The sequence below is a fragment of the Myotis myotis genome, unplaced genomic scaffold (assembly GCF_014108235.1).
Source record: "Myotis myotis isolate mMyoMyo1 unplaced genomic scaffold, mMyoMyo1.p scaffold_m19_p_12, whole genome shotgun sequence".
NCBI lineage: Eukaryota > Metazoa > Chordata > Mammalia > Chiroptera > Vespertilionidae > Myotis > Myotis myotis.
In genome coordinates, this window is record NW_023416316.1 from 73,307,595 (window position 1) to 73,330,430 (window position 22,836).

Below are 22,836 nucleotides of genomic sequence, written 5' to 3' on the forward strand. Positions count from 1 at the left end.
CCCCTGTGGAGGTATAAGATTTTTGGAACCCATGATACCCTCTTGTAAAGCCTTTCTCTGTGAGGACGAGGGGGTGACGGAGGCACAAGGAGCACCAACTATAACAACACAGGGTAACTTTACAAGGTCAAAATCATATACCCCCAGATTGTAACATTTCCAAGCATGAGACAGTATGGCCTGGCACATACCCTCCCACCACCCCCCTGCCGGGACTGTAACAGGTATTTAGGAGAAGATGACCTCATTCAGAGCATCTGTTAAAGCTCCACCTGGGAGAACCTGCAGGTACTAGAACCATAGTTAACCAGTGTTGTGAGTCAGGTTAGAGTTTTAATTAGCACTGTGGTTCCTACCAAAACACCTGGGGTACTAGTCAACTGAGTGATTCAGGCAGACAGCCCCCAGGGAAATCTCTGGATGAGGACCACCAGTCTGCACTTTCATAGCCTTACCAGTTGATTAACTGCTTTTACCCAGATTTTTTTTTCTTTAAACAAAACAGTTTCATTGAGATATAATTAATACACAATAAACTGCACATGTTTAAAGTGTACAATTGATAAGTTTTGATATATATGTACAAATGAAACCATCACCACACTAAGAAATAGTCACTATACATCACCCCCCCCCCCCATACACAAATTTCTCTTCTGCTACTGGTAATGCAAAAGCACCCAAACCTGTGAAGAAGTTTGTGAGCTTATTTGAGCCACGCTATCAACAGCTGCCGGGGAGCAGAGTCTTAGCCAATTGGGATAATGCTCCAGAGAATGGCTGTCTCTCACCTTGTTTTATAGATTAGGGAGGCGGGAGAAAGCAAAGGGGGCCAGAAACCTCTAGGATTGGATAAAAAGTGAAATGATAGACACATTACGTGGATGGGTACAGGACAGTTTATAGTCAATTAACGTGATAACAGTAACAACGAAGGAATTTGTGTCTCTGTCCTGGAGCCCAGGGCATTTGGTTGTACCCTGAGGGGTCCCGGAAAAAGGGGAGTTACAAGTTACCCTGACATTTCAATGATATGTTATCATAGATGCAAAAAGTTATTAAGCTCAGTTAAGGTAAAGGTCGACCTTGTCAGGGAAGATACAGGGCTAGGAGGTGACTACCCACCATAACTGCTTTTAGTTAAATTTCAGACCATTGTTTGTGGTGACTTTAGGTTTTTGAGTTTGCAAGACCACCATGCAGGCCTTTCCTGAGCTTGTCAGGTGAGCATGTGGCCCTTTCGTCCATACTACTTTATAGTCCCTCTCCAGCCCCTCCCCAAGTCCCTATTCCCGAGCAGCCAGTGATCTGCTTTCTATCATTAGTTTGCATTTTTGAGAATTTTATATAAATGTAATGATTTGGAAACATTCATAAGTTTAAGCTTAAGATTACAATAAAAGAAAAATCTGAATTTAAGAAAAATTTTTGGATAATAAAAGCTAATATTTGTAACAGAAATAAAGTTGATATGTATATTTTTTTGTAATACTTTTCCATGACTGGGCTTTTTATATGAATTTCTATTTTGCACTATTATTAAATAGTATAGCATATATAACAGGGGTCCTCAAACTTTTTAAACAGGGGACCAGTTCACTGTCCCTCAGACCGTTAGAGGGCCGGACTATAGTTTAAAAAAAAACTATGAACAAATTCCTATGCACACTGCACATATCTTATTTTGAAGTAAAAAAACAAAACGGGAACAAATACAATATTTGTATTTGCATGTGGCCCGCGGGCCGTAGTTTGAGAACCCCTGATATATAAGCATAAAATGTTTCTTTTTAAATTAAAATTTCAGTAATCTTCCATTTTTATGTCCAAAAGATATTGCCTGAACCCAAAGTTGTTTCACCTGATTTTTGTTTGCTTTTGTTCTTAATATTTTTGCAGAGCATACAGGATTGGGCAATGCAGAGATGTCAAAGTGTTTAGGCTGATATCCTTGGGAACTGTGGAGGAGATCATGTACTTACGGCAGGTATACAAACAGGTAAATATATTTCTCTTCTTTTAATTAAAAAATAAACATTTGCCTGTTTTCAAAAATTAGGAACAAATATGTGTAAAAATATATTTTAAATTTTATCCTAACTGTAATATGGCATTTGTTAAGATTATGAAATATACTCTAGAACAGTGGTTCTCAACCTTCTGGCCCTTTAAACATGTCAGTTCCTCATGTTGTGACCCAACCATAAAATTATTTTCGTTGCTACTTCATAACTGTAATGTTGCTACTGTTAGAATCATAATGTAAATATCTGATATGCAGGATAGTCTTAGGCGACCCCTGTGAAAGGGTCATTCGACCGCCAAAGGGGTCGTGACCCATAGGTTGAGAACCACTGCTCTAGAATATCCTATATAACAAAAGGCTAATATGCAAATTGTCCCCTCGGGAGTTCAGCCGACCAGGAGTTCGACTGCTTGCTATGACATGCACAGACCACCAGGGGGTGGCGCGGAATGAAGGAAGGCCCCGGCCAGCAGCCGGTAGCCAGGGGAAGGACAGCCCCGGTCGCTGGCCAGGCCTAGGGACCCTACCCGTGCACGAATTTCGTGCACTGGGCCTCTAGTTTATATATATAAAAGGCTAAGTGTCCGTCCTTCCCTCCGACTGGTAGCTACAACGCGCAATGACCACCAGGAGGAAGACACTTTGACCAGTAGCTATGACGTGCACTAACCACCAGGGGGCAGATGCTCAACACAGGAGCTGCCATGACGCGCACTGGCCATTTAAAAATAAATGGCACCATGGACCTGGCGCTGACAAACCAACACTTGGCTTCCTCCAAGTGGGACACAAGCCCCACTACCACCCCAGAGCGACACCCCACCAAATCGCAGCCAATGCTGCCAAGACCCCATGGCACAAAATGCAGCCCACAGCCCAGCCTAGCCCAGAAATGGTTGCTGTGGGCGCCGAGTAATGACATCATGTAGCAACGCCTTGCTTCCTCTCCCTAGCAACTAGCTTCCTTGGAGTTTCTTTAGCCCAGCAACCTGACTTGCTTTATAGCCAGGTGCAAACATTTCACACTGTAACCAAATGTCTGTAAAGTGTTTTCATGTGCCTCATCTCATTTGATCCTCACAGAAATCCTGGAGTAGGTAGATAGGAGACTCGGTAGAATCCTATTTTCTTTTCATTATCCAGAAATGGAGATTTAGAAAGTTTAGAAACTTGACCCCACTGAAAAGAAATAAGAAATAGTGGAACTTGAAAATGACTTCAGGTTTTCTCACTGCACAGAATATAGTCAAACACTGCTGCAGTTAAATATTTTACCCTTTGTTCTCCCTGTGTGATCTACAATAATAATCTGCTTCATGTTGATATTTACTGCTGTGTTGCTGACAATTACCTGAAAGAGAAGTTGGGGTACTTCACTGGACTGGAAAAAATTTAGCTAAATCAGAAAGCAGGTCTAATTAACACCTTAAGTGCCCAGCCTGTTTTATCTTCCGGGCAGAAAGTATAGTGTCAGTCACCAATGACTGACTGGGCGCTTAACGTGTTAAACAAGTTTATCTAAACATATAAAAGGCTAAGTTGACTCGCGCATGCACAATACATATAAAGCTCTCACTGGTGCCAATCACACATGTGGGTTTTGATCTGTCATTGTCAATCGTGAATTGGTTGACACTTCCATTATAGAAAAATGGCGAATAGCAATATTAAAATATTTCTTTTAATTAATTTCCTTTCAATGTGCACAAATCTGTGCACCAGGCCACTAGTACTTCTATAAAACAGATCCTTAAGTTCATTGAATTTTAGAGCTGAAAGTTTCTTACAGCAATACTTCTTAAACTTTAATGTGCACATGAATCATCTAGGGCCATGGTCGACAAACTGCGGCTCGCGAGCCACATGCGGCTCTTTGGCCCTTTGTGTGTGGCTCTTCCACAAAATACCAAGTGCAGGCGCGCACGTACAGTGTGATTGAAACTTCATGGCCCATGCGCAGAAATTGGTATTTTGTGGAAGAGCCACACTCAAGGGGCCAAAGAGCCGCATGTGGCTCGTGAGCCGCGGTTTGCCGAGCCACAGTTTGCCGACCCACAGTTTGCCGACCACTGATCTAGGGGATCCTTAAAACACAGCTTCTGATTTAGTCGGTCTGGGTGGAGCCCAAGATTCTGCATTTAAAAAATATATATATTTTTATTGATTTCAGAGAGGAAAGGAGAGGGAGAGAGAAATAGAAACATCAGTGATGAGAGAGAAGCACTGATCGGTGCCTCCTGCACACCCCACACCAGTGATTGGGCCCACAACCCAGACAGGTACCCTGACCCAGAATCAAACTGTGACCTCCTGGTTCATAGGTCAGTACTCAACCACTGAGCCACACCGGCCAGGCAAGGTACTCATTCTTAACAAGCTCCAAGAAGTGCCAGCACAACTAGTGTGTACAGCACAAACAGAGTAGCGAGGTCACGGTTTCCCAGACTGTGGACCAAGACATAATGATATGCCACAGGTGGGATACAGGTGCCCTGAGACACCCATCCCACAACTCAAAGCAGCAAGATGGTCAAAGCCAGCTTTGAGTAACAACCTCTGTTTATTCCAGGTAAATGTTCGTATGTTACATAAGTTGCCATTTTCTATATTTCCCATGACATGAAAAAAAGTGAGAAATGCCTTAGAGATAGCGAATGCGACTGTTTCATGTTGTACATAATGAAACTGGGTTCCAGAGCCACCCCAGTAAATAGAATTATAGGGCTCAGGAGCCCTGACTACTGCGCTGGTGCTTTTAGTATTTATCTAAAATTGCATTAATTCTTTAATATCCTTAGGGTATCAATTACTATTCCAGCTATGCCTCTAAGTAAACAAGGTTTATTTAGTTTATAATTGCTGACTTGAGAAGATTTGGAATGAGGTTCAAGTTTAATTATAAATGTTAAATTTGAATTACTCCCTATATATTTAGCTGGCATTTCTTTAAGAGCAAACATCTGCCACATGTGGTGGTAGTTAACCTAAGAATGATCCAATCTTAAATTAATGCTGTTTTCTTAATTCTAAAAATAGATCTGTACACAGCAGTTTTTGTTTTCTCTTAAAGCATTTAGCTCTATAAGAAGCCTTTCATCTTTTTGTTCCCTGGTATAGCACAACTACTTAAAAAATTATTTTTTTAAACATGTTTAACCAATCTTGGAAAAAAGTAGAATATTATTTTTTCAACTTAGGAGCAGTTCTTACACTACTACATATGTACAGGGTGGGGCAGAAGCAGGTTTACACTTGTTCATATGGAAAATAATATAATAATTAATAAATAATACAAGAATAAGCTCTGTGTTTCGTGTACTCGCAACTGTAAGCCTAAATTTTGTCCTACCCTGTATGTAGTTTTTAACTATTCATCTGACTATAATGAGATAAAATGGCCTGTTATATAATGTATATTATATACTATATAATAAAAAGGCTTCAGAAGATGAGAATAATTTAAGTTTTTAGAACTTTGTAGGATCTAGTTATTTAGTAAAATACTTTTTAAATGTGAGCCACTTAGGGAAGATTCAGCCATACAACTTGGAAAGCACAAGTAAATATAAGATGGCAATCATGTGAGGAACTTAAATGTGATTTAAAAGATTGATTGGACTTTGAACCAAGGGTACATATGGCATACACACGCTAGCCGCCCACGTGTTTCTCAGATCTTTGGGGGAAAATAAATATCCAAAAATAACTTCTAGAAAAAACAAAACAAAAAAACACCTGTAAAAATGTTGGAAAACAAGAAAAGTTTACTCTGTGGTCCAGAAATTATAAGGAACCCTGAAAACCAGAAAGCAGATGGGATCAGATTAGAGGAAGAAACCAAACTAAACTCAGTCAGGAACAGCTACTGAAATGGGTAGGTGTAACTTCTGGATATTCCAAATTTAGAGTTACCAGATGCTAAAAAAAATAAGGGCGCTTGGGGGTAACTGTGATAGCCACTCTCTGGGGTATTGTTGATGACCTAACAAGGTGGTTTAACCCTCACAGCATTATCCCATTGCACAAATTACAGCCAGCAGAGGTGTCTGCCCCCGAGAGAGACAGTCTTTAGAAATAGTGGGAGCAAAGAAGCAAGGCAGAGCAACATTTTGCTGGAATCAAGAAGAAAATTCCTCCCAGTGCCCAGAAAATTGCACCTCCCCACTTTAAATAATCACTGTAGTGGGGTGAGATAAGCATAATATTTGAAGACAGTTGAGCACCCTACAAAAATAATCATTTAACAATTTAGGAAAATAAACACTGAAAATGGTCCTCAAAGATATCAGGTCCTAATCCCTGGAGCCTGTAAATGCTATTTTATATGGGGAAAAGGTGTCTTTGCAGTTACGGTTAAACTCGTGATTTTGAGATGGGGAGATTAGCCTAGGTTATCCAGGTGGGGCCTAAATCATAATTGGCCTTTTAAGAAAGAATCAAAGGGAAATCTGACACAGATAGAAGACAAGGCAACGTAACCACAGAGGCAGTTACTGGAGTGATGGAGTCACAAACTAAGGAATGCTGGCAGCCACCAGAAGCTGGAAGAGGCAAGGAATGGTTTCTCCCCTAGAGCCACTGGAGAAGGCATGACCCTGCCAAAACCTTATTGTCAGCCCAGTGACACGGATTTCAGACTCCTGGCCTCCAGGCTGTAAGAGAATACATTTCTGTTTTTTAAAACCACTGAGTTTATGATAATATTACAGGAGCAGTAGGAACTAATGCAGGCACTCCAAAAAAGAAGTAACCTCAGAGAAAACAAAGTTAATAGAAGAGATTATGAAAGAAATATAAAGAGTATATTCAAATTGTAAGTGAGGCTGTAGGACCTTGGAAACAACAGAGTACCAGGAAGAATATTCCCAAACAATGAGAAACTCCAAAGATAGGCTGAGTAGCAAAGAGCAAAGTTTTCATCTAAAAGAAAGCCACAGAATTCTACATTACAGAGCAAAAAGACAGAGAAACAACACGTGGAAGAAAAGTTGGAGAACATGACGGCTAGATCTAGAAGTTCCATTATCAGCCTTTGTATTTTTTTTATGTTAAAAAAAATTTAAATTACATTTTACATTCAGTATTATTTTGTATTAGTTTCAGTTGTACCAGCATAGTGGTTAGCCACCATTATCAGTCTTATAGTTGAAGAAGAGAACAGAAGGAAAAGAAGGGAAGAGGCCCCAAGTAAAAGAAACATGTAGAACGTAGAGAACAAGGCCTGCGGGTAGCTCAGTTGGTTCGAGCATTGCCTCAATACACCCAGGCTGTGGGTTCCTTCCGGTCAGGGCACATACAAGAATCAACCAATGAATGCACAAGTAAGGGGAACCACACATCGATGATTCCCCCTTGCTCTCTCTGAAAAATCACAAAGTAAAAAAATAAAATAAAAAAAAGGTAGAGAACAAGTCCACAGCAACTGTCCTTCAGGTTTGGAACATTGCATGAAATGTAAAGTTTGGCCTTCAAAAATGTATTTAGAAATAAGTTTTTATTTACAGAAGAGTTGTGAGAACAGCACAAAGAACTCTGAATTAACTTCATCCAAATTCCCCAGTTGTTCACATTTCACCCCATTTGCTTTCTCTTTCTCTCAGCTATGATCTTTATTCTTTTTCTGAACCATTTGAAAGTTGCTGGTTTCTCACCTCTAAATTGTCTAGTGTGGCTTTCCCCCAAACAAGGACACTCTCCTATTTATATGCACATATAAAATAGTGTTACGCTTGCGCTGGTTGGTTGGCTCGGTTGGTTGGAGCATTGTCCCATGCACCAAAAGGTTGGGGGTTCAATTCCCAGTCAGGGCACATACCTACGTTGAGGGTTTGATCCCCAGTCAGAGTGCCTGTGTGAAGCAACCAATTGATGTTTCTCACATCAATGTTTCTCTCTCTCTCTCTCTCTCTCTCTCCTTTCCTCCCTCTCTTTAAATCAATACACACATCCTCGATGAGGATAAAAAAATAATTTTATGCATTATAAACACTCAGTTTTACATATTGTTCTGCAACTTGCTTTTTCCCCTCACTGTCCTCTCGAAAACTCAGTTATCCAAGTGAAGAAACTAACAGTCTAACAGCAATCCATTACCTTGTAATCCACAGAACCCATTCACATTTTACCAATTGTCCTTGTAATGTTTCCTTTTTCCTAACTGGTTCAGGATCCAAACCAGGATCATGGTTACATTATTTTTGGGTCTATTTAGTTTTCTTACACCTGGAATAAGCTTTCCTCGGCTTTCATGTTCTTGATAGTTTTAAAGAATAGGCCTTCCCTGTGTAGGATCTCCTTCATTATCAGTCCATTGATGTTTCCTCATGCCCAGACTCAAGCCCAGAAGCCTGGCCGTGAACAATATGAAGCAGTTCTGTGCTCTGCTCATTGCATTGGTCAGAAGGCACATGGCGGCGCCCTGCCCCGGTGTTGGTGATGTTAACCTTAATCACCAAGCAAGTTTGTTTCTGCTGGCTTTCTCCACTGCAAGTTGCCATTTTTTCTGGTTGTAATTGATAACTATTTTATGGGAAAATCTCTATGTTTATGCTAATGTTCTGTCTTTCATCAAACCTCTACCCATTGGTCTTAGCATTCACTGCTGATTCCCTCCTGAATCAGCTACCACTGTGATAATTGTCAGATGGTGATTTTTCTATTTCCACTATTCCTGCTTTTTAAAAATTTGTTGGCATTCTACCATGAGAGCTTATTTCCCCTTCTCTTCTATTTATTTAATCTGTGTGGACTCATGGTTTCCTACTTCATTAACATTGCAACTCAATTGACTATATTGATATTCAAACTATATCATTTTTGGCCAGTGGGAACCCTATCAAGGTGGCGTCTGTCATTTTGACAGGCCTCTATAATCCTGTCATTTTGACAAGCCTCTATAATCCTGTCATTTTGACAGGCCTCATAATTCTTTTTGCACTTCTCACTGTGGTGAACTGAATAGTGGTCCACAACGATGTCCACATCCTAATCCCCTGAAAGCACCTGGATTATCTGGGTGGGCCCAAATGTAATCACAATGATCCTCATGGGGGGAAAGGGCAGGAGGATCAAACACAGAGAAGAGGAGATGTGAGGGCAGAAGAAGAGGGTCAAAGAGAAGGACATGAAGATGCCACACTGCTGACCTTAAAAATGGAGGAGGGGGTCATGAAATCCTCAACGTGATGAGCATTCCTTCTTTTCTTTTGTATTGTGAACAAATCCAAGCATTTTCTTGCCTTATATGAGTTTTTCTTAAGCTAGAAACTAAGCTACATTTTCCAATTACTATTTTTTTCCCTACCCTCTTGAATTCCAGTGTTGTTTAAAATATATATAGTTAGCCTACAGATGGATTCATCTGCCTTTTCTTTTACTGGAACCACTTTGGAAAACTTATTTTAAGTATAAAGTACTATGCCTTTTATATAAGTTTTGTGATAAAACTTTGGTATTACACTTTCAAGATTCAGATTTAATGCTTACGAATTATTTTTGGTAATTATATTTAATAGTGCTGCTGTCTGATAATACAACGTTTAAGGTAAAGTAAGTATCGAGGGTACAATCATCAGTAATGAGGCCATCTGGTTCATCGACTGCTACTGTGGCTCTGTATTCCCAGAAGGGCAGCCCATGCTTCTGGGACATTGATATTGAATTGATTAAGCTGATATGTTGATCCGTAACTTCTTCAAACTAAGGTCACAAGGGTCTTCTTTTAAGAGGAACATCCTGGAGGTGAAAAATTATTTATTGCAAATAAATTTTGGATTCACCCCAAATGTATGCCTATATTATTTCTATAAATTCTAAAAATGACACTTCCTAGCTAGGTAGTTGTGGCCAAGGCACTTAATTGCCCTAAATGTAAGTTTCTTTATTTCTAAAATAGAGCAAATCCAGTTTCTTTATTTCTGAAAAGGAGATTTTATATATATTATCATCATTTTATATATTGTTTATCATCACCTGATGATATTTTTCCCATTTTTTAAAGAGAGTGGAAGGGAGGTGGGGGGGGGTGTGAGGAGAGAGAGAGAGAGAAACATCAATGTGAGAAAGACACATTGATTGGTTGTCTCCTACACAAGCCCTGATCAGGACCAGGGATTGAACCTGCAACCCAGGTATGTGTCCTTGACTGGGAATCAAACCCTCAACCCTTCAGTGCGTGGGCTGATGCTCTACCACTGACCCACAGCGGTCAGGACAGGAGTTAATGTCTTATAGGGTTTAAGGAATTAAATGAGAGAATGTAAAAATGCTACACATGTAGTAAGTGTTTGATAAATAGGAGCTATTATTAAGAATAATTTTAGTTGCCTAGAGTAATTTATTACATTACAAATCAACTCTGATAATCACAATAACATGTGATATCTTACTAATCCTATCAACAATAGACTGAAGTTGTTTTCATTCTGTGCATTTTTTTGTTTCTTTCAAGTAATTTAAAAATACATGGGGTTAATCAGATTATATTTACATTACATTCATTAAAAATAGCCAGTAAATAGGCACATTGATATTGATACAAAAGTGGCATATGTCCTTAAGGGTTCCATGTTAATATTCTTTATATATGCAAAACTAGAGGCCCGGTGCATGAAATTCATGCACAGTGAGGGTGTCCCTCAGCCTGGCCTGCACCCTCTCGCAATCTGGGACCACTGCCTTCTAACCGCTCGCCTGTCTGCCTGCCTGATCGCCCCTAACTGCTCCCCTGCCAGCCTCATCGCCCCTAATTGCTCTCCCCTGCCAGCCTGATTGCCCCTAACCACCTCTGCCTCGGCCCCCACCACCATGGCTTTGTCTGGAAGATGTCCAGTCTAATTAGCATATTACCCTTTTGTTAGTATAGATTATTTCAAAGATGCAATGTTTATAAACAGTAAATGGGTTCTTGCTCTTAGTTGACAATGTAACCATGGCCAGTTAGTTTGACACTAATATGGTTATCATATGATTACTTCAGATTATAATTTAACTTTGGTAATGTAGTAATTATTTCTATCAGTTTTAGTAGTTTCCATTGTAATAATAGTCGGGAAAGGAGAAAAGTGAACCCAAATGTGTGCCTATATTATTAAACATTTCATGTCAGGTGGATAGTCCTTCAAGATGTGATCTTGACTGAGTTGGTAGAAATTGATAAACTAGTCTTCTTCAATAGGACTGGCCAGATTATTATTATTTTACCATAATGGCAACATCTGCTAGGAAAATAAAATTTCCTCCCTACGGAGAATCTGCCTGCTCCAGCTAAAGCTGTGTATATACATGGAATGCCAGGAAATTCTGACATATTGTTGGAGCAAACACTTCAAAAATATCTTGTGTTTTTTCTGTTTTAGCAACTTCAGTGTGTGGTGGTTGGAAGCGAAAATGCCAAGCGATATTTTGAAGCAGTTCAAGGATCAAAAGAACATCGAGGAGAGCTTTTTGGACTCTATAATATCTTCAAACTGAGGCCCCAAGGGTCTTGTCTTACGAAGGACATCCTGGAGGTGTGAAACTGTTCTCTGACCTTTCCAATGTTTTAAACATTGTTTTCTCCCTCAGGAAACTTGAAATATAATTGCTGGTGCCTTTTCAGGGAAATTTGTGGTTTTATTCATAAAAAATGCCGTATGTTTACAATTTCTACTTTTTGAAAAATAAGAAATGAGTTATTGTACCTCTATCATAAGATTTTTCCCATGCATACTAAAAAATAATGTACACACACAAATACAGACATATACTAGATAGTGTGACCTCCAACGCCATTTTCAGACTGGAAAGAGAAGTCTATTATTTTGAAACAGCTGTTGAAGTCAGGAACTAAAAAAAAAAAAAAAGAGAGACTTTCCTAAATAAACAAAAGTATAAAATGTGTTTTGATTAAAAGTTACCAAATATTCCCTGAGATGCACTCTCATGTCTTCATGGAGATTTTTGTTTTCTGTTCCCAGTAAAAATTCCACACCAATATTTCAGACTCTCCCAGTTGTGGTCATCCTCAGCATACAGATGTTTCTTATTCTTCAAATGAGATATTTATATCCTTTAAAAAATCTTTTAAATTCTTTAATATACCACGCTACTGAGGCTATTAACCTATTTTCTAGTTGGTATTTAGTATTATAAAATCCTGGACTATCATTTTTTTTTCAAACCACCCCCCTGCCCCCCTCATATAGATGAAGAAACCGAATCTTAGAATTAAGGATATTTTCCTTAATTTTCAGGACTTTGTAATAAAACTTTAACACTCTATATTTCATTTATTCATTAGGTACCATAAAAACAGTTCAAGGAACAATTGGTCCTTGTCTTTAAAGAACTTAGAACATCTTGGTGGGAGGTGGGAGAGAACATTTACATTGTGAACATGTAACACAGAAAGCATATGTTAAGCAAGTAGTGGTATGACTCTAGCCCGGTGATGGCGAACCTATGACATGCGTGTCAGAAGTGACACGCAAACTCATTTTTTTGGTTGATTTTTCTTTGTTAAATGGCATTTAAATATATAAAATAAATATCAAAAATATAAGACTTTGTTTTACTACAGTTGCAAATATCAAAAAATTTCTATGTGACACGGCACCAGAGTTAAGTTAGGATTTTTCAAAATGCTGACACGCCGAGCTCAAAAGGTTCGCCGTCACTGCCCTAGCCTAATACTAGTAGGTGAACACTGATGCATGGCTAACAGGAAGGGCATATTATTAGTACCCTGTGACTATTACAACTGGCGTATCATTGCTGGTGTCTGTGCTGAGTTTTATTTTATAGTAACTGATTCTGAATTGAGTGGCCCATTTAAAGTCCCTTTCTTTGATCTTTTTTTTTTTTTTTTTTTAATATATTTTATTGATTTTTTACAGAGAGGAAGGGAGAGAGATAGAGAGCTAGAAACATCGATGAGAGAGAAACATCGATCAGCTGCCTCCTGCACATCTCCCACTGGGGATGTGCCCGCAACCCAGGTACATGCCCTTGACCGGAATCGAACCTGGGACCTTTCAGTCCGCAGGCCGACGCTCTATCCACTGAGCCAAACCGGTTTTGGCCCTTTCTTTGATCTTGTTCATGTTTTCAAATATGCTGTTTCTTGTTACAGACTCGTTTTCCCATTTCTTTTCTCTCATCTGTTGAATATCCCTGTTTGGCCTCCTGGGCTGTTTCAGACCTTGCCTCTATCTCAGAGTACTAAACAGCATACCCGCCGACATTCATGTTTCTAATTTGAAATTATTATAAAATATATTAGCATTATATTACTTACGCCATTTTCTGCCGTAGTTTAGTTCTCTATTTTATGAGAATAGCCACCTATTCTTTGGTTAAACAAGTGTTAGGTAAGACATACCAGTATGACGAGTTATTAAGTAGAAATTGCTCTTGTTCTCTGGGTGTCCCAAGTATATCTTATTTCTTTTCCAGGAGTGTCTATTTACTCATGACTGGACTCCCAGGTCTTATTTTGTTTAAGCACATCATTGACATTCAGTTATTAAATATTGAGTTAAAATTGTTCATTTGTTGTCAACGAGATTTTAAAATTATTCAGGCCTGGTTCAATTCATGCTGCTTTTGGCCAAACAGTGTTTTAAATGTGATTATGCTAAGCCCTCTATAATAAAAGCATGTATCATAACATAAAAGATGAATTTCATTTCTAGTGATGCATTTTAATTTTTAAAAGCTATAATCCCTTTAAAATGTTTTAAGATGTAGAACTTACAGGACATTTTTAATCTGATGATTTCTGAACAATTTACTTATATTTTTCATTGAATTAAATCTACATCATAGTTTCTCTTTAGAATTAGAGTTGAGAGTTCATTTCACAAATATTTATTGAATATATACTAAATGTCAAGTACTGTTCATAGAGCTAAGTATACAGAAATGAATAAAATACACCCCCAAAAAACTCCTGCCTATAAAAAAATTCTATGTGGGGGGACAAATAATAAGCAGAAAAAAATAAGTGAAGCTTAGACTATATTATGATGATAGGTTCCAAGGCTGAAAATAGAGCAGGTAGAAGATGAGTAAGTTCTGAGATCTAATGCCCAGCACAGTGATTATAGTCAATACTACTGTATTATATACTTTAGAATTGCTGAGGGACAAGATCATAAATGTTCTCACCACATGATCATTATGGGGCATGCTAGAGATGTTAGCTAAAGCTGCAGTGGTAATCATACTGTAGTGTATACATGTATCACATCACATGCTGTGTACTTTAAATGTGTGCAGTGTTATATGTAAACTGTACTTCAATAAAAAAAAATGAGAGCGGGAAGGGAGATAGGGAGGGAGGCTGTCAGGAAACCACATCTCAATTGTAAATGGGGTGGCCAGGGCAGAGCTCACTGTGAGACTCACTTATCCTTTGAAGAGACCGGGAAGAAGATGTGATTGGGACAGAGGAACAAATGCAAAGGCCCTGAGGGAGGAGAATGCACAGCATGATTTCAAATGGCAGGAGGCCCGAGGGGCTGGAGTGGAGTTGGCAAGAGAGCGAGAAGGGGCCAGAGACCTGACAGGAAGCAGGGCATACAGGAACTTTGACTCTGACTTTGAAGAGCCAACAAGCAATCACAGGGTTCTGAACAGAAGAATGACATCGTCTGATCTGCATTACCTGGGTTAAATATTAAGGATTGGACAGCATGCCCTAACCGGTTTGGCTCAGTGGATAGAGCGTCGGCCTGCGGACTGGACGGCCCCAGGTTCGATTCCGGTTGGGGGCATGTACCTGGGTTAAATATTAAGGATTGGACAGCATGCCCGAACCGGTTTGGCTCAGTGGATAGAGCGTCAGCCTGCGGACTGGACGGCCCCAGGTTCGATTCCGGTCAGGGGCATGTACCTGGGTTAAATATTAAGGATTGGACAGCATGCCCTAACCGGTTTGGCTCAGTGGATAGAGCGTCGGCCTGCGGACTGGACGGCCCCAGGTTCGATTCCGGTTGGGGGCATGTGCCTGGGTTGCAGGCACATCCCTAGTGGGGAGTGTGCAGGAGGCAGCTGATTGATGTTTCTCTCTCATCGATGTTTCTAACTCTCTATCCCTCTCCCTTCCTCTCTGTGAAAAATCAATAAAATATATTTTAAAAAAAAGAATTAGACAGCAGAAGTACAAGAGTGGAAGCAAGAAATGAGGCAGGAAGGTAATGCAATAATCAGCCCAGAGATGGAGTGGTTTGGGCCAGGGTGATAGTGTGATGGGTCAGAGGGTAGGAGAAAAACAGAGGAGTTAACCATGTCTCCACGGTGCTGGGCTGCACTGCAGCAGAAAATTGCAGTTGCCTTTTGCTGTCACAAAGGGGTTCTGATTGCTTGAGGGTTTCTGGTACTGCCAGTTGGAGCTGTTCAGCCATTTCGCATCTGTTGGAAAGATGAAAGTCAGTCATGGGCAGGAGGCCCCCCACTCCTTGGCGGAAATAGCTTCTCGGCATTGGAAGAGAAAGTATGGCATTCGGAGCTGTTTATCATGCTCTAAAGATCTGTAGGGGAAATTCTCACTTGTTGCCCAGACAGATACAGGTAGCTGGAACCATGCCATTAGTATGCCTATGTATTCATAAGCTGGACATTCGAAACTCTGGTGATGGTAGTATTCTATCCACAAATAAAGCCTTAAAAGAGAAATATATTAATTTCCTTTTGAAGAAAATTTAATATTCTAGAATTTAGGCAGTTAAATACCTCTGCTAAATGATATACCAAAAGCTCTATATGCATAAACTAGAAGTCCAGTGCACAAAATTCATGCACAGGGAGGGGGGGTGTCCATCAGCCCGGCCCTGCGCTCTCTCATAATCCAGGACCTGTCAGGTAGGGTCCCTAGTCCTGACCAGCGATTAGGGCCTATCAGGGCTTTCTTTCCCTGGGCTGCTGGCAGCTGGCCCCACCCCCACCGCTGCCACTGCTTGCCATCTGTGCAGCGCTGCCCCTCTACCCCCCCCACCACCACCACCACCAGTTGCCTCCCTCTGTGGGCGACAGGCATGGGGTGCGATCACTTGGCTGGCCTGGTGCCAGTGCGTGTCATAGCGTGATGTCCGGAAGGTCATCCGGATGGTCGTTCTGCTGTTCGGTCGATTTGCATATTACGCTTTGATTATTATAGATAATTTCCCAAAAGATATAGCAAACCTGTTATATAATTAAGACCTTTTTAAGTTTCATATTAGGATGGGCCTTTTCATTTTGAGGTCTACTGCTATACCTAAGGAATCAATAAGCATTTTAATAAATATGAACAATAAATACACTAGCAATATAGGCTAGAACAGGGGTGGGCAAACTTTTTGACTCGAGGGCCACAATGGGTTCTTAAACTGGACCGGAGGGCCGGAACAAAAGCATGGATGGAGTGTTTGTGTGAACTAATATAAATTCAAAGTAAACATCATTACATAAAAGGGTACGGTCTTTTTTTTTTTTTAGTTTTATTCATTTCAAACGGGCCGGATCTGGCCTGCGGGCCGTAGTTTGCCCACGGCTGGGCTAGAATATCAAGTTCTCAGTACTCAACATTATCTGTGCTGTTTGAAATGTAGACAATGTCCTTATTGTAATTATTACATAGACATGGTTATTATGGAGTCATTACTCTATGTATACATACAAGATTTTCCCACCCTCTCTTACCTACTAGAGCTTTTAATGGAGTTGGCTAAAAAGCACTGTTAGTTTTCTATCTGAAAAAGTAAGCTTTAAAACAAGGAATAAGAGTATTAAGAGTATTTTATGGGCCCAGCATGCTTTCGCTGTGCCACTCCACTACCTAAGAATTAAGAGTATTTTAAAATGTTATATAAAGTGTATATGAGTTCCTTAATTAGCAAATTTAAAAATAACTAAGAGAGCTAAAGCAAGCTGCACTCTTTCTTAACGCCAAGTTTTCGCATGCCATTGCTGTTGTTTATCTGGGTGTTTTTTACCCCATATTTTACACAGTTATTTGCATTCTTTATAGAGAGAAGGCCAAGTGGAAGCCGGGGTCATGACAGCCACAACGTGGTTGAAAGAGGAACCTCAAGAACAGCACCGAGAACCAGTAAGCAATGTTGGAATCTGTAGCCCAGAAGGCCTAGAAAACATGGACTGTGACAGGCTTAAGGTTCCTCCCCTTTCCCCTTCATTTTTTGATGTGTAAAGAAAATGCCTTTTAAAAAGGACACAAAATTAGGACTGTCAGGAAAATTAATAATGTAGGCTAATTTAACATTTTGTATCTTAAGAACAAGAGCACCCATCGGGCATTTATATCTACAGTGGAATTTTAACTAACAAAACTGTAAGTCCAAAATTAAATGCTCTGTATAAGTGACCAGTCCAAGCTAAAATGATTTTTCTCATGTTGATAGTTTTTTTATTTTTTATTTTATTCCTGTGAATTCTTTTTTTTTTAATTTAAATTCTTTATTATTTAAAGTATTACATAAATTGTTTTGGGGTTTTTTTTGTTGTTTTTTTTACTTTTTACAGAGAGGAAGGGAGAGGGATAGAGAGTTAGAAACATCGATGAGAGAAACAAGGATCAGCTGCCTCCTGCACACCCCCTACTGGGTGTGTGCCCGCAACCAAGGTACATGCCCTTGACCGGAATCGAACCCGGGACCCTCAGTCCGCAGGCTGACGCTCTATCCACTGAGCCAAACCAGTTAGGGCCATAAGTCTCCTTTTAAAATGATGTTTACTAGACAACAAATTAAATGGGAAAATAGCAATCTAAGTGTATTTAAGATTATTAAATCCAAACATCAAAATTATTCTCTTATGTAGATTATTTCAGTCCTTGATCTTACTATCTTTTTAGTAGTTTGTCATCTCACTTATACAAAAATCTATATTTGTTATCAAAAGATCTTTTAAAAGTAAAAATTATGTGTAGATTTTTAAATTATTGTTGTTGCTGGTTTTTTCTTGTTTGTTTTTAGGGGTATGATTTGAAATGTGGGGTGAACATTTTTCTTAATTTATAGAAATACATGAACAGCAAATGTTGACAGAAGTATTGCTAGATAATACTGTCCCCAAAGTGCTGACTAATAAAGCCTCAGTTTTAGGAAACTGAAAGATGCACTTAGCTCTGACTGATGTGAAAAAATTAAATATGGATTTAAATTTATAGCAAAGTTTGCTTCAAAATATCTTCAATATTTCCTTTACTTCTGGTTGTCAAGGTTCTGTTTGACCTTATTTTTAATTTTAATTGATTAGAACCATTTTCTAGTTGCGAATTCTTTTCTTTGTTAACTCCTGTTTGTCTCCTCCTCAAAGCACGAGGAGAAGCACCTGCTGGGCTACAGTGAGCAATAAGGTGTGTGCTTTTCCCTTTTGAGGCCAGAATGGTCACATGGTGTTCTAGCTTAAACTTCTGTTTATTTTGAGAAAGTTGTTAAACTTGATAAAAGAAAATAGTGTACCAGACCATAATATTAAATCCTTTACCTTTGTTTATGAAGTGTACTTTTACAAAATACCATCTAATAGACTTGTACAAGTTATCTGCCCAAATTTAATTCCTTTCCAGTATGATAGATGTGATGTCATCCTCTTGACATTTTCTAATATTTCTGTCATAGCCTGGAGAGCCTGACGGTCAAGAACACAGAGGTGCGGAACCACCGGCAAAAGATGCATGTGGTCTCTGCAGCGACCTCAGTGACGATGAATTGGTGGACAACTCCAGAGTCAAGCCTGCCAAAGGCAAAGCATCTGACCTAAGTAAAGCCTCCGGTCCTCCTGGACAGCTCACCTTACTCCAGTGTGGCTTCTCTCAATTGCTCGAGACAAAATGGAAAGCAGTTGATGACAGTGATGAAAATACTGCCTCTGACAATGAAAGTCCTGATGAGCAGCCCCCATGCCTTTCAGCAGAAGCCAAAGACGTTGGTTGTCAGAAAAATCAGGTCCCTCTTGGTACTTCAAAACATCAGAAATTAGCTAATATCCTAAATCCAAGTGACAAATGTGTTTTTGAGAAAAGTAAAAAGATTTTAGAACAGCCTATTTCTTCTGAGTCTGATAAGAAGAATTTTAAAAATACAGCTGACCACCATTGCATTTTACAGAATGTCACAGAATCAGAAGATAGTGATGTCATCCTTCCCACACAATATACAACTCAGAAATCCCTTCAGAGTAGTTTAAAGTCTAGGCCACCCGCGGATAGATCTGAAGATTCTGAAACAGAAAACCCTATAGAAATAACAAATGATGGTGATGATAGAAAGACTGATGTCAGAGGAAGTGGACTAATTTCAAAACAATTAAATCCTAAGAGCGGGACCCTGAAGCCTATTACGAAAAGAAGAGGTAGTAGTGATATTAGTGATGAATCTGATGACATTGACATTTCCTCCAAGTCAAGAGTAAGAAAACAAAGAGCTACTAGTTCTTTGAGGTTCAAGAGAAAAAAGGAAAATAAAAGGGAACTTGACACTTTTTCTAAAACAATGAAGAAAGCAAACCAACTGTATGCAACAGATGAAGATTGTAATTCGCAGGTTATTGATGATTTTTCATCCTCAGATGATGACTTTTTTGTTAGCCACATTGGTTTCTCCAAACAGAAACATCGACCAAATGCTAGTAAAGATAAAATTGGTTTCTCTTCAGAATTGCCTAGGCATAAGAAAAATAGCACTTTAGTACCAAGAAAACCAATGAAATTTTCTAATGAGAGCATTGCCAATCGAGAGCAGATAAATGAATCAATGGATAAATTTTTAGGTAACTACAGATACTTTCTGAAAACTTTACTTATTTGTTTTGTTAAATAGATCTGTAAGAGATTCTTGAATGAGCTTGTGAAATAGCTCTTTACAATCAAGCATTGAGGCACAAATGGGAAAGTGGGTGGGTGGCAGGATAAAGGGAAGACCACCTAGGTCAAGATAGAAAGCTTTGTCACCTCCCCCAGAATCCTCTCCATTGCCTCATCTTAATCACAGCCCCTCCATCCTCATAAATACTAATTATTCCAACTTTTATAGTAATTACTGTTTTTTTTTTCTTTTTTACAATTTTATTACACAAATGTGTATCCCTAGACATAGTTTGGTCTCATTTTTAAAAAATTATACAATCTCTGTTATTCTATAGTATTCTTCTTTCATCCCTTCCATTTCCTTATGATTTATCTGTTGACTTACCTGCGCTATCTATAGAGTTTTCCTCAATTTGGATTTTGCTAATTGTGTTCTCTAAAGAGGCTGAACATATTCCTCTGCCCTGTATATTTCCTGCCATTGAGCCATATCTGAGACTGTATCAAACTGAGGTTCAGTCCCTTTTGACACAATAAGTGTTAGTGTTTGGCAAAACTATGGGAGGCACAAGATATTTTTTGGCCTCTCTTTATTATCTTAACGGCCATTGATGCTTAATGCCTATAACTATTTATTCATTCAGAATAGCAACGTGCTATTTTCTACTTCTCTCATTTCTGTTTTGTTAGTTAGAATGCTTCTATAAGGAGATACTTACATCTGCTGTTACTTACCCAGTGCTATAGTTCATATAGAAAAGGCAGGGGACATACTTAATTCATTTCCTTATCAGTTTTTAGTATAATAAATGGATCCCTATCATCCTTAGAAGGAATGGTCTTTCTGAAAATCATGAATTAATTGACTCAAATACTTTTAATGGGTCTCAATCTGTTGCAGTTAATGTCATTATTGAAGCTTAATTGTCTCATCTTTGGACAATGGGAGCCTTTGGACATGAGCATTTTGGTTCCTGAGACCCTTTGTCATGATGCTCGTAATCTTGGATTGCTCTCTGATATTGCAAAATTTCCCAGGCTCATCTCATACATTTCCTACCCCAGACAAGAAGGCTTGGTTTCTTTTAGCGAGAAAGCATGTTTCAAGATCTCAGTCTTATGCTAGGAATGATCATGGCTACTACTAGCTTGGTTATTATTTTGGGACCTTTTCTGTGGGCAGATTATATCTATGTACATATATATACACACACATTTTTATACATATGTTTATATGTTTATACATGTTTATATTTACATATGTATATATTTATATGTACATGTATTTATGTATACATGTATTTATATACATATATGTGCATTTTGTATAAGATTAAATACTTCATGAATTTATATTGATACTCACATATTTATATTGATAATTTGAGACTATAGAGCTTTTATTAAACCTCTTATGTATTACATTTGTATACCATTTCCTCTATAATGTTAATTCTAGTTCTTAAGCATATAGGTAATGATTTAATTATAATGTTCCATAATTACTCATTTGTTTTATCCCATATATATAAAAGTCATAAAAGTAAAAATACCAATAATACTACATTACGATTCCTGAAAACATGCTTTCCCATTTCTTCCTACTTTTAAAATAGATATACTATGTCCACAGTGTTGGAACTTGCAGACATTGTGTTGCATAGCCTCCCCTCTTAGAATTAATTTATTCTTGGTTTGCAGGTAACTATACATTTAACGCTCCCCATTAGTCCTTATATCAGTGTTTCTCAAGTCCTGTTGGTCTTCGGAAGCTTGTTTCCTAGGAGCTCCCTCAGGAAGTACTCATGAGAATAGTCTCAGATTCTTGTTGATAGCACTTCGTGCCCTTTATACTTAAAAGGCATTTTTGCTAGATATAAAATTCTTGGCTCACACTTTCTTAAGTATTTTAAATATGTAGCTTTATTTTCTTCTGGCATGAAGTGCTGTGTTACATGTCCATTTGTTTGTTTGTTTTTCTAGATGTTCAAAGCATTTTTTGTTCTTTTCATTATTGTCCAGTAATTTTACTAGGTTGTGTTTTGGTGTTTGTCTTAATCAGCTCAGGCTGCTATAATAAGCTACCAAAGATTAAGTTGCCTACCATTTATTTCTCACAATTCTAAGTTTGGGTGGCTAAGATCACAATGCCAACATGGCTAGGTTCTTGGTTAGGGCCCTTTGCCTGGTTTACTGATGGCCCCTTGTTGCTGTGTCTCACCTGGTGGAGAGATAAATCATCTCTCTCCTGTGTCTTCATATAAGGGCACTAATCCAATTCTTTAGGGCCCATCCTCATGACCTAATTGTTTCCCAAAGTCCAACTGCAAATTCCATCGCCCTGGGGTTAGGACTTCAACATATGAATCTAGGAGGAACATTCAGTCCATAGCAGTGTTGGTCAGTATTCTCATAATATAGTTTCAACTTGGGTTTGATTTTAGGAAAACTTTCTTATGCTAGTGTTTTTAGTTACTTGTTTTATTTGTTTGCTTGGCCTTCTTCTTCAGAGACTCCTGTTATTCAAATGTTCGCTCTTTACCTGACTTTGTCACATTCTCTCAAATCCTTTTTTATATCTTTTTCATTTCTTTTTTGCTTATCTATTGTGTTCATTCCATCTTATGTTCTTTCTAGTTTAGTGTTTATTTCTGAAATAATTTTTAAAAAATATTTTTTATTGATTTTAGAGAGGAAGGGAGAGAGAGAGAGAGAGAGAGAGAGAGAGAGAGAGAGAGAGAGAGAGAGAAACATCAACGATGAGAATCATTGATCAGCTGCCTCCTGCACAGCCCCTACTTGGGATCGAGCCTGCAACCCAGACATGTGCCCTGATCAGGAATCGAACAGTGACCTCCTGGTTCTTAGGTCAACACTCAACCACTAAGCCAGACTGGCCGGGCTGAAATAATTGTTTTTAAATTTTGAGTTTTTCCTGAGTTCTGCCACCTATTTCTAAGTTATTTTAATTCTGATTTATGTTGTTGGTTCCTGTGTTTTATCATTTTCTTGAACTCTTTTA

General features: G+C 38.8%; 1 protein-coding gene across 3 annotated transcripts in view; it reads left to right on the forward strand.

Annotated features, from left to right (window-relative positions):
* The window catches only part of ERCC6L2 (ERCC excision repair 6 like 2), a 123,140-nt gene that overhangs the window by 57,910 nt on the left and 42,394 nt on the right, over nt 1-22,836 (forward strand). For all 3 annotated transcript variants that reach the window (XM_036331414.1, XM_036331417.1, XM_036331416.1), the window contains 4 exons: nt 1,900-1,999; nt 11,383-11,535; nt 17,016-17,096; nt 18,628-19,777. In XM_036331414.1, the coding sequence (XP_036187307.1) occupies nt 1,900-1,999; nt 11,383-11,535; nt 17,016-17,096; nt 18,628-19,777 (1,484 nt within the window). The remainder of the gene's footprint in view (nt 1-1,899; nt 2,000-11,382; nt 11,536-17,015; nt 17,097-18,627; nt 19,778-22,836) is intronic.